The 13264-nt window shown below is 34.0% G+C and overlaps 1 protein-coding gene across 5 annotated transcripts in view; it reads left to right on the top strand.

The window, feature by feature from the left end:
* Positions 1–13264, top strand: part of BBS9 (Bardet-Biedl syndrome 9) — a 289453-nt gene that overhangs the window by 70336 nt on the left and 205853 nt on the right. For all 5 annotated transcript variants that reach the window (XM_051611618.1, XM_051611619.1, XM_051611617.1 and 2 more), the window contains 3 exons: positions 34–129; positions 4716–4888; positions 7002–7154. In XM_051611618.1, coding sequence (XP_051467578.1) covers positions 34–129; positions 4716–4888; positions 7002–7154 — 422 coding nt within the window. The remainder of the gene's footprint in view (positions 1–33; positions 130–4715; positions 4889–7001; positions 7155–13264) is intronic.

Genomic DNA, 13264 nt, shown 5'->3' with positions numbered 1-13264 from the left:
TTTCAGAAAATGCTATTTAACTTTCTCTTTCAGACTTCGTTGATCCATCTGAGAATGACCAGGTGAATATTCTGGGGTTTCAGTTTTTAACTGGTTCAAAAACCACTCTTCTTGCTTCAAAAACATCACGTAAGTGCTATTAGTATTAATGCAAAATAGACCTAATAATCAGTTAATATATATACAAAATGAGAATATGGATCATAAAAAGAATAATAATCACTGTATGAGAACTGACACAAGTTTCAAAGTGTTATTTGACTGTTTCTTATCCCCTCTCAAATACCTAATTATGTTACTAGGGAAGGCACAAAATGTTATAGCAAAACAAGAAATCATAGTCAAAGTGTAGTACATCACAGTGACAATTCTCTGAAGAAACTGCATTTTCTTCAAGTTTTTAGCAGTGTTTTTATTCTTGAATTAATACCATCATTGTAAGAATGGAAAAAACCCTCTTTTCCTCAAAGGTATTTCAACACTTGTGTTTGGAAGGAGTAATCTACTGGAATTTTTAAAAGGGACTAAGAAGTAGGTTTCTAACTCTCCGCTTTCACTTGACTTTAGGCATCAGACCCTACTTATTTGCATCTCTACATCTAACTAAATGCTTGTCTGTATCATCAGATGCCTGAGTACCTTTGGAAGATAAGATTATGGATTCAATATCCTTTCTGTTATGTTTACAGAAAGTATGTGAATATATATATATGCTGTAACCCGGTCCAGTGTCTCTTATATGGCAGTTTGTGAATTAAGTAGTCATGTTCTAACCACCTGTGCGTCTGTGCTCTTTAAAAAATGTTGGGTCTCTTCACTTTGGAAAGTGTATGATCTTGCCCTGTACAACTGCACAGCTTGCTACACTCATTCTTGGCAAGTGTGTTGGAACCAAGTCAGTTCAATTGTGTTTCGCATTTTCCGTGTCAGCAGAGCACAAAGTCTTCATTTAATATAGCAGTCTGAAAAATGGAAAGGCTAAAGTACCTATTGCACATTGCAGAGCGTTCACATGGCACACTTGTGTGAATGCCTTCTGAAAACTCTTTTCAGTGGGGAATCAGAATCTGGTTTGTTGATGTGGAATTCTTCCTACACAAAAATAATCTGCTTCACTGTTTTCAAAAATCGGTATTCATTTCGGGTTATATAAATATTAGTGGCATCAGCTCTGAGCTATGAGATAATATTTAATACCTTTTTAAATGTAATCAAATGTGTTAAAAACAGAAACCATCTGGAGAGTAACTTTGTACCAAGAATCTCTTTACATTTCTAGTGTTAAATCCATTTGTATTGGTTTTTGTATGCATTATTTGCATGCTGTTTTATCGTTAGTTTGTTTTTAATATTTGTTTAAATAGTAGATCTTAAACAGTTTAAACTAGCTAGACATGCAATGATAGTTTCTAAAAACAAAATAATTTAAAGGATTTATAAATAACTTTTTTTTTTGGATTACAATTTAAATCTTTCATTTGGATGTTTTGCATAGTTGCTAAATCTGATGCTGTGTAAGGGACAAAATTTGTGTCTTATGCAGTGAATGTGTTTAGCTTCTAGTGAAGCCATAACTTTTAACTCCCCCTCTGCAAGCAGTCAGGTTTTTCCTCTCAGGTTTGTTTATTCACTAGCTAGGAATGACGCTTGCAGGCTTACTATAAACTTTCCCACACTGCTTTGCTTGTGAAGTTCACTTTACAAAGGAGATACAAAATATCTTTCGGTGTGACTGTTCATTTCTTGTGTCTGGAAATACTTACTCTAGAAAACAAATGAGTTGTTTGATGCCACCTTCCATGTTATCAGCCTGTTGCCACCATCTACTTCATGTGTTGTATTGGGTTGGTTACAGAATTGTTGGGGGAGTTTGCTTATTTTAAATGTTACCTAAATACAACTTTTTTAAAAAATTGTAAAAGGTCTGGTATAGTTCAGAATATTTTTATGAGCAGAAACTAACCATAATGCAAAAGCATTGCTTGGTGGAATTTAAATATATTAAAATGATTGTGCTTGAGTGGACAGAGCTTCTGTGAAACTAATGAATGCAGATGAATTGGTATTATTTGGGAGGGCCTTATTCTGCTACATAGTTTAACACTGAGTTTATACTTTGTAAAAGTGCTTACACAACATTATTGTTGTGGAAATGTTCTTCAAAAAGAAAGTTGTATGTTTAGATACTGGCTAGAAGTAATAGTTTTTCAGAAAAAATGTAAAAAAAATAAAAAATTCATTGGGACTGAATAATCCTTATTGCTGTTTTTCCATGAAAGAAGTTAATCTTGGGCTTTAGAAGAAGAGTCTTCTTCCCTATGCCTTATCAAATGGACCTTAAGTTTTGAATGGGGAGAACTGCATGTAGGAATGAAAGGTTCAGTTGGGTTTCATTGCTGAAGCTGCTAGCATGACTGACATCTGTTGTCACACTTGTTTTTAATTGCATTAGCTAATCCATTTTGAAAGAAGCTCACTCCATGTAGGTTAAGATTTTAAGGTTTTTTGCTGGATATTTTAAAGCTGTCTTTTAAACAAAGCGTAAAGAGGTCTTGGCTGATAATTGTGACTTTTTGGGGGTTTTTGATTTTTGTTTTGTTTTTTCCTGCTGGTGTGGGCTTCCTAACTGAGAAATCAACTGAATCTTCTAGTTTTCCTTCAGCTAACCTACTGGCAGGGCAACCATTCTTAATGCTCTTTGTGCTAGTTGGACAACCTGTTCTAGTGTTAAAAGGCTTTGTAACTCATGTAACCTTTTGGTGCTCCTCAGCTCAGCTTTTGTTACAGAATTTTCTGAATAGCTATTGTAATTTTCATTAGTGGAGCTTGTTTTAATAAAAACTGCACAAATTGTTTAACTATTACAAAAGCATGATGTGCAGAAGCAGTTATTTAGTTTTTTTTCATCGTGTTTCTGTTTAAAGGATGTGTTTAGTACAACTAAAGATTCTCAGCTTCATACAGTTTCTAAATCTAATTTCTTTTTTGAGAGCTGGAAGATCATGTAAAGCAAATGACTACAATGCTCTCTAGTCAGGCCATGGTAGAATTAGATTGTATTTGTATTGACCAAAAATGTATGGAAACTAAATATGCATTTTTGAGGAAATTAGTTTTCTCCATTTAAAACCATTAATATATTAGATATGTCAATTATAAATAGAAAGACTGTTGATTTGGCCTGAAAACATCTGAGCTAATTTCCCTCAAGGAAAAAAAATCACTTAAGGCAAAGTATGATGATATATCCAACAAAGTCCAGCCATTACATTGTGAGTGTTTAAAAAATGGATATTAGGTTGAATGTTATCTTTAGCAGATGGTGTTCTTTTCTTTAACAGGCATGTTTTTAAATAAAACTTGCTTCTTTCCTGTTACATTGTAAACAGAATTTGTCATTCTTTATTCAGTGAAATACGTATCCTGGGAATGATGCCAGTGGTAATGTCAAACAATCTTGAGTTACTAATGTTGAGAAAATTTTAAATAAGTACGTTCAAGTTCTAAAGAGTTCTGGTTAATTTGATTTATTGTGAACCTTGTTAACAAGGGTGAAAAAAACCCTATTTTGTATCTAACCCCAACAACTCTCTTTCCTCATAGCTGCATTTCTATCTCTCTCTTTGGATAAGGTAGATGCTATCTACCCCTTTGAATATGACATTGGTAGATGAGTAATGAAAAGAAAAAGGAATTGTTGTTTGCAAGCCTTTATTCAGGAAAAAAATAATAACAAAAAAAGCTGCTGTGGTTTTCCCCAATGTTTTTCTCTCAGCATTCAGTTAATTCTGATTTCCTGAACACAAAAGAGGGGATTATACAAATGTGGACTAGAAATGACAGAAATAGAATCTCATTCCATTAGCTTGATAATTTGAAATTCACTAAAACATGCTAAATTAAATAAATTTCCTGGACAGGCAACCAAAGGATTTGGTTTTTCACTTCAGTTTATATTAACTACATCTCTACACTGAGCCATTTTTACAAAGCCATAGTGTGGAGATGGTTAAAAATAACTTTCTTACTAATATTAGCTGTATCTAGAGTAAAGCATAGCACTATCAAAACTTTTTTGTTTTCTATGTCTAGTTAGAGTAATGCTTTCCCTACTAGGAGATAGTCTAGGAAGTGGAGATGTAATATAAATTATATTGAGTGTATTATTTAAGATCTCAGTAGCCATTTCCAAAAGATATTCAAGATTTTAGGTGGATTGGCATTGGTTTGCTACCACTGTCATCAGATGTTTGGGATGCTGTGCTTCTGCCATGATCCAAAGTGAATTGAACCTGATTCTGCTTCCAACCCTTTGGAAAGCTCACTAAGGTTGTGTTGTGGCAGAGAATTGCAAACGGCCTTAATATCATCCACTACTTCTCTTGTTTCCTTATATATAGTAGCTCTTCATAGCTCTTTGTTCTTTGTGAACAGGCCTGTACTCTGAAGGGAAGTAGTCCTGAAGCGATAAACACTTTCATTTTGTGCCACAAAATCGCCTGTTAAAATTAGGATAGAAGAGAGTATTTAGGACTGACATTAATAAAAGACAAGTATTTCTTCAGTACTTGTGAACAAGCGTCTCTTCTGAAAATCTCATATGAACTTTGGATACAGTTAGCAAGTTAAATTTGTGTGTTATCTAAGCTATGTGGTATAGTGAATGTATGTGACTTGAATGTGTGTTAGTCTTGTATCTGCTCTTGTTTTCAAAGAACGATATAGAATCCAGAGTGATCAGTTAGAAGACCTTTGGCTGATAACAAAAGAGCTCACGCTTCGACTTGAAGAACATTTCAAGAAGCAAAAGTGCAAAGATTTTGCATGTACCTTTTCTGGTTCAATTCCCCTGCAAGAATATTTTGAACTAATTGATCGACATTTTGAGGTATGTTACATAAAATGTGACTCATTCCTGTTCTGCTAATTTAAAAATTGTTTGTATTGTAGTAGTATGATGAATCAGTTTGTAACTATAGCTATTACAGGCTTTAGGCTTTCAGAAAATAGAAAATTGGATCTAAGTGCTGGAAAAAATGTCATCATTTAGTTTTAACTTATGGAACATGCTTTGCCTCTGAAGCAGTCCTTATGATTAACAGAATGCAATTAGCTAGTGTGAAATCTGCAAGTAATACAAATTATGGTACTGCTATTTGCTCATCTGCTCACTGCCTGTATAGAGGCCATGGGTTCTTCATTCACTAAGGTAAAGTTATTTGTAAAATTGTTCCTAAAACTTGTCCTTATTTTAGGCTATTTTACTCTTCTGTAATAATGAAGCTGTGAGTGGTTTTTTTTAATCATCCTTGTAATTATATTAAAAAAAAATCCCTTCAGATTTAAAAAAAGCAGCTGACTGCACTTGTAGAATTAGGATTGGAGGCTCAAGGAGGTTTGGTTACCAGACCAGATAATAAGTAAAATGTAATTACCTTTTCCTGCTTGGCCATGCAGATGACAATGAAAAATCTCTTGTAGAATAACTAATAAAAATGAAATAACTGCACTCCTTTCCAGTAAAATATAATAACTATTTTAAAATGTTGGTTGCATTCATGTAATGGCAAAAGTAGCAACATATGCATAGAAGAGTGAGAAACACTACTAGATGTGTTTTCATGTTGCCAGATTTTCTGTGAGATGGAGCCATCACCCCACAGAAAGATGTTCGATTCTCTGGGATTTTTCAAGGACTCAGCCTGGATCTAGCCCGGTCTATCTCTCAAGCTCACGAGTAGTTGTTATTTTGTTAGTCTTTCACCTTACTTGAAATTCTTAAAGGTTGGGGTTTTTTTCGGTGACTCGTATTGTAGAAACACCTTAAACATAGGCTTCATTAGATTGTGTAACAAGCTGAAATACACTGAAGTTGGAAATAGAGGTGTGGTTGGTGGAATGCTAAGTTAGGATCTAATTATGATGTAGCTGGTGGTTCTGAAGTTTCTGAAATTTTAAAATAATTATGTGGACTAAAAAGTACCAAATGATCTAGCAAAGGGATTCTAATGCTCCCATCTCAGTTTCAACACACATTTTTGCAGGATTGTGAAAATATCACCTCAGGTGTCCCTCTTTTTCTCCTACTTCTAGAAAAGCTGTATAGTGTTTCTTTTTCTCTTAGCTTCCACGAACTGTCCTTCTTAATCATGTGCTGATATAATAGTATGTTTGCTTATGTTTAGATAGAATCTGTTTTCTAAATTTAGGAAACTTAATTTTTCTGCTCAATTTGGGGCACTTTAAAATGGAGGTGTGTCATAATGCTCACATGTGGAAAGCTGCATGTCTTAATGTTTCTTGTGATAACTTACACTAGTCACAACATGTCAGCTGTACAGAAGAGTCCCAAATTTTTGAAAGACTCACCTTTATTTTGTGTTTTCTTTGTGTTAAGGCGTGGACTGGAAAAAGGTAAGGTGATAAAAAGAAAGTATTATTTCATATTATCTCAGCATTTGATGTACAGTGTTGTTCAGTTTTGTAAACAAGAAACTTCCTATACGTGATCAATGTATACAAAATGAAGAAGGATCTCACTTCGGAAAAGACAGTAATTTATACAGTGCAGAATTTAATACCTTTTTTCACATTTAAGGGAATAACTGTTTACTTTCTACTGCACTGAATATCAAGTCAAATACACTTTATATATGTGTCATAAATAGTACATCAAACCAAGAGAGAGCCTTGAGATTTTGGTGGTGAAATTTCACTCTTGTTATTAGGATTCTTGATAACAAACTTACACATTTTCATTGATTATTGTGACTGAAAAATAGTTTTTATTTCAATGGCAAATCATTGAAAATGTTCATAAGCTTCAAGGTGAGTGTAAAATCTGAAACTGGTATAAACAACATTATCATATTGGAGTAATAGTCTCCCAAAAATTTTCTCATTTTGTTGTTCTCTTGTGTTGTTGTTCTCTCATTTCATTTGGAATGTGCATACATGTATGTGAACTTTAACCTGAATTCTGGAAAACCCTTAAATTGCAGTTACGTTTGAATGCTGAAAAGTTTCAGGAGCTGTTGTCTGAAAGGGCTGTACAGTTTCGAGCTATTGAGCGGCGATTGCTGACACGATTCAAAGACAAAACTCCTGCTCCTCTTCAACATCTGGACACCTTGTTAGAAGGAACATTCAGAGAGGTCAGTACAGTTTGATTATGAGCCTAACCTTTCTTTATGTTGTTGGTAAAACTTAGCTTAAAACATATAAGCTATGCTTTCCTGGTTACATTAACCATCCAAGAGACCAGGAAGCAGTAATTTGTTTAACCTAATATTCCTTGCAAGTTTCCAGATGATTTGCAATAGTTTTATTTAATCTGCAACCACAAAATTTTTACTCCTCGGTCACACCAGCTTGACAGCACATCATTCTTTCCTAACTGATGTTGATAGTGTAAATATTTTATAGTTCATGTGAAAATATTTTATAGTTCATAGCTTGTGTAAATATTTTATGGTACACTGTAAACTGGTGGAATGGTTTGGCTGCTCTAACATTCACAACAAAATTGTGTGAGGCTGACCATGTCCTTTCTTATGGGGATTTTATGTTCTAATCATTTCAGAATGTGATAGCTGCAGAAGAACAATGTTTTTTAAAAAAATTTCTAAACCACCCCTATACTGGAAGTACACAAAATATAAAACGATTTTTCTTTTTCCTGTCTCAACCCTGCATTTCTTTAGAATAACTCCTGTTTCATGATGAGCCCTTGGTTAGGAAGTTACTTCATGTCTTTTCTGCTTTTCTGTTGAAGGATCTGATTTTATTTTCTAACATGCCTTATTAAAGAAGCCAAGTCACAATTAGATTCCTTTCTGGAAAACATATTTACCTTTATGTGCTGTTGTGTATCACAACAATTAAAAAACAAAGGTATTGAGGAAAAATGTTTTTCCTTTCTGTTTGCTCTAAGAAAACATTTATCTAAATTGGAGAAAACTACCTTTCTGTGTATGATTAGACATGAGTCAGATTTGCCTTTATTTCAGTCTTTACTATGAATGAGTTAACTATGAAATGGTTTACGTTTGCAAGTGGGACTTCTCTGGTTACTTTAAGAAATACTAGGTATTGTTGTGATAGATGGGTGATTCTTTAACACTTTGAAATGGCATGACTAAATAAGCCCTAAAGATAAACAGACTCTTGAGTCTGCTTTTGCTGTGTAGAACTGTTGCGTTTAAGCTTTAAAGCAACTTGGATGTGCTTGACCGTTTTCTTATGCAGCTGAATTGAGAGACGAGTTATGAGAATATGACAAAAAGCAGGTACTTGAAATAGATACATATTGCAGGGGCTTATTTTATAAAGACCTTGAAACCAAAATCAGATGGGTGCTTTTCTTAACAATTACTGTTGTGAGCTTTTTAAATTAGAATTGCTGTAGTTGAAGGGAGAATGAAGAAAAAGGTTTCTTTCCAGAGAACAACTGCTTACATTTTTCCACATTTGTTAAGACTGTTTTAGGCAAGCTCATATTTTTCTTAATAGATTTCCTATGTCATTTTGTTTGTTTTAATGCCCTTGCAACAAAGAAATTATATTATTGTTAGTATAAACAAAAGTGAGGTAAAATAGCAATTACCATTGAAACTCAACTGCTGCATAAGTTGTTTTGAAAGTGAGAGCTGTGGTAGGATTTTAATATTGTCTCTTAGCTATGTGGGTGAAATGAAATTGTTTGATGATGCATTCCTTGTTTTAGAAAAGACCTTATTTTCTTTAATTCGGTATCATCTTCTGTCTTTATTTGAACAATTATATTTAATGCAAATGGTTGAAGTATTCAAAATATGGTACATGTGTTTTCAGTAAAGAAATAATGAGGCTGGATAAATATGAACAGTATGAAGTCTCACTCTAAAAATTCAAGTATGTAGCCTTTTTTGACACTGGAATTTAATGAAATTGTATTACTTAAGAATATTGCTTTTCAGAAGAATTTTTCAAACAAGTTGCCTCTTTTTTCTTTTGGAAAGTTGTATGTTTTGAGCACCATGGTTGTGTTTTGTAGTTTTCCTAATGCAGAATGCATTCAGTGAAGAATTACGATCCATACTCAATAGACTCAAGTGGAATGACTCTTTTTTGTTTCAGTGGAATTTGGATTGAACTCAAAATGGGTGATGTAGAGGCTTTAGGGGTTTTTGTAATGAAAAAGACTTGATAAATCCCACAATAAGACTCCAACTTTTAGAAAAGGAATGGATTTTTTTTTCTTAACATTGTCTGAGAACCTTATCTCCTCACTATCTGTTAAATATTTTTACTATGAGAAAACAAAAATTTGCTTTGTTTTATCCCTTCATTTTTCTTCAAAGTAATTGTTATGTACAAAGAAAGGTTTTGTTACTTTTTATGTTGGGTTTTGCAGTCAGTAAGGAAATGTATATGTTTTAGTTTCATAGTGCGTTCCAAACCTTTTCATCTAGAGCAGGAATGAGGTTCCAGTTAGTATGTGATTTTATTATTTCTAACCCAGAGTTGTAACTTGGACTCTATATGGGTTACATTCTTAGTAGAATAATTATTATAGTTTGGGATTTTTTAAAATTGAAGCTCTAGTGTTATATCTATGGTGATATAAAGGTGCCTTTTATTGGTTCCCTTACTGCCTTGCATCAGACCGGTTAGACAGCAGATACATAACTTTTATGTGAACAACTTTTTTAATACAAATAAAATAACAGTGAATATTCTACTCACGTAGTTTCATTGCCTAGGTGTGATACATATCTACTTGAAACTTTTTTGTACAGTTCCTTTGCCCACCTGCAAATTTGTATGAATTGCTTAACTGATTTGAGTTTTACAATTGAACTAGATAGTAAATGTTAATTTTCAGATTTTCAAGTTCAAGTAAAAGGTGTTTGATATGTAGGTACAACTTGTGTTTAAATGCGAGCCAGAGAAAATTAATCAAGCTTCATTTGATTCTCTGATAAACATTTCTATTTATGAACTAAATTTTCCTATTAGTCCTTGTGTATTACCAACAAGGCCAGATGTATTTAGTGCTGCGATAAAATTACTAATGAGTTTATTATAAGGAAACTATAGCCTAACTTCCCCTCTTCACAATAACAGATAAATAAGTAGGCATCAAAGTGTGCAGTGATTAAAAACTTGTTTAGGTTTTATAGTCCCGTTTAATCTTTTTCTTCTAGAATTGATCTTTATGAAGTAATGTTATGTGTCTAAATAGATTAAGTATTAGTGACACTTAACAGAGAGTGACTTAAGGTGTTCCATTTTGGAGGGAAAAGAAATTATTATATATGTTGCAGCCTTGTATGTTAGAAAAAGGAAATATTTTTCTTATGATGTTTAGGAATGATTTGTAGAAAGGTGCTATGAAAATAATCAAATCAGTTGGCAATAGGTGCTATTTGTATACCTGTGAGTTAATTTCTTGATCTCTGGTTAAAAAAAGTAGTAGTGCAATTGGACATGCTGCTAGCTCTTGCTCTAAGAAGGGAATTTAATTAGATAAATTTAAAAGCAATTGAAGAGTAGTTAAGATTGCATAGGTGTTTTGTGGCTTAAAGGACCTCAAATATGAAATGCAACTGCAGCAAATTTTATGGTAGCTGTTGTAACCAGTATGTACTTTGTATAATGCTCACCTACTAGATACATGCTATTGCTTGAAAGTATAATTTAATAATTTTTAAGCTTTACAATGTGTTTTGTATCTTATTAAAAATAAAAAACCCAATCATAGTTTGGCATTAGCTGCAGGTGCTTGCCCTGGAATTATAATTTTCATGCATTTACTCTCAACATTAGATTTGGGTTTTGAGGTACAAGCTGGAATTAACACGTCAAAATTCAGACTATTCAACTTCTTATTGCAATCAACATGGATTTTATCCTAGTGAATCTAAGCAACACTAGTTGTGTCTATTTCTAAGCTCTGTTTAATTCTGTAACCATCTTTAGAAAACTACTGCAGTCACATTCCTTTATGGAAAGAAGAGGAAGGATGAATTTGAAATGTTTGGTGGAGTTCTCTTAGAGCAATGACTGTTGCTTAATGTATTTTAAGTACTTAATGTGAATCTGAGACAGGACTGAACAGGTGAGTTTTACAAAAAATGTAATGACAAAGCAATCAGTTCTACTTGGTGTTGCATTAGAAATAAAGGTAGCAATATTAAGACAAATCAGAAGCCAACAGATTTGTCCTGTATCCCCGCATTTGCGTATGTCATAAGCACAGCTCCTCTCCTGTTCTTTGCTGACACTATTGCACAGTACCTCAGGTTTCCCCATGATCTGAGGCTTCAGCATCCCCACACTGCAAAACCACTAACTCACTTGTGCTTTTCAATACTGACATCTCTACTTTTACCTATGGCACCAGCACCTCCCCTGCCAGTTGCTTATTTGTGTGCTGTCAAGCCAGTGCTGATGGACACTCTCCCTTGTCTCGGCAGGAATACTAATAGTATCTCTCCCCTTCCAGTCTGCTAACTAAAAATAAATAAATATATATAGAGAGAGGTAACTTAATTTCTTGATCTTCATGTCACTGTCAAATTTTTTCTGGTCCTTGGAAATGACAGTTACAAAGAATGGAACAACAGAATAAGTCTGACATAAATGGTCAACACAGTTGCATAATTTCAGGCATCGAGGCTTAATAATGACATGTTCTACAACAGTGGGTCTTTATTTTTTATTGGTGATACATTTCAGCTTTTTCTTTAAGGTATGTTATAATCTTGAGTGTGGCTTGCCATTAGTAAGAGGATCTAACCTGTTTTTCTAGACAGAACTGCTAAAACCAGTTGATGTTGCAAGTTTATTCCCTTTTTCTCCTAATGCATCTATTCAGTCATGGTCATCTTGTTTATATTACTACTGAATAACTTGTCTCACAGAAGTACTTGGCTGTAAGCAGCGTTGCAGTGTCATTCAACATAGTTTTCACATCTTTCTCAGTAAGCAACTAGAAGTTACCCAGTTCATTCTGCTGCCTGATAGTATAGGGTTTGTGTTTATGCTGCCTGGTTTTGGTCTTGCAATCTTGTGAGTTCTGCATCTGGATTGCAGCTTGAAGAGATCTATTTGCATAGGAATTTTTTTCCCTTAAAAACTGCTTGGAACAAGGGGAAAAGTATTCAAATAGTCTTTTGGGTTTCATGTGGTGCTCACAGGTTAGTGTTTACAGGGAGTTGGAACAAACATTTCCCACAGATTTTTTCAGTGTAATCTCTCTCATCTGTTTCCCCTTCAGCATTCGTATATTATTTATCTTGTTCATATAGCTGGCAACACTGCAAAATAAGTGTGACATTTTGCCATCAGTCTGTTGGAAGTGGTCAACAAACACTGATACTTCCAGGTAGAAATACCATGACTTCTCATTTAGAATAAAGAAGGCAATTCCATCAGGAGTATCCATTTTAATTCTTTACACAGTAGTAATCTGTGTAGGAGCTTGTTACCTGTAACTGAGAAAGTTTTGTCTGTGTGTAAGGGTAGCCATTTTCCCTAAATTCTGTGAGCTGAGTTGTTCCTCACATATACCCCTGGGTGCTAGTTGGGGATCTTGAGCCATTCAGTAGAGGCTTCTGGAGAAACAGATGACTTTTGCAAAGGATTTGGAAGTCAAATGTCTGTAAATGAATGCATGAGTTCTTTTAGTTAGTAATGTCACAGGAGTTACCATTTTGCTTTCAGTGTTGAAGAAAGATGCTTCTAATATTTTCAGAACTTTATGAACTTCATTACACAACTGTTTCTTTGATGTAGCCTAATCTAAACAAAGATGGACTATATCAGGTGCTTGAGATGGAATTTAAGCATTTCTGTTATGAGTTAATGCCAGCTGCCAAAGCTTAGTTTCATGCACAGGATTGGTATTTAGGTGTCCTTGCATTTGTTCTTTGTTTATGGATAACTTTTTTCTTGCAAGTGATCCTTTTAGAGCCCTTCAATATCATGTTATTTTCAAAGTAAGGTGGAGTAGCCATGCCCTATGACAGGATCTATTCTAGTCGTGCAAGCTGACATTTAAATAATAAAATCTAAAGCTAAATTTATAGCATCCTTTTTCTCAAGGAAAGAAATTTTAGAGCAAGACCTGATTAACACATGTAGGATCTGACTTGCAGCTATGAGTTTGCTCTAAAAATACACATACGAAAAGAACATGTTGAAGTGTTAACTAAATGTTTGGGTTTTTTTAGAAAAGCATCCAAAAAGAACTACAATACAGTAAACTACCAAAGCTAAA

The sequence above is a fragment of the Apus apus genome, chromosome 2 (assembly GCF_020740795.1).
Source record: "Apus apus isolate bApuApu2 chromosome 2, bApuApu2.pri.cur, whole genome shotgun sequence".
Classification (NCBI taxonomy): domain Eukaryota; kingdom Metazoa; phylum Chordata; class Aves; order Apodiformes; family Apodidae; genus Apus; species Apus apus.
This window is presented reverse-complemented; position numbering and strand designations above follow the sequence as displayed.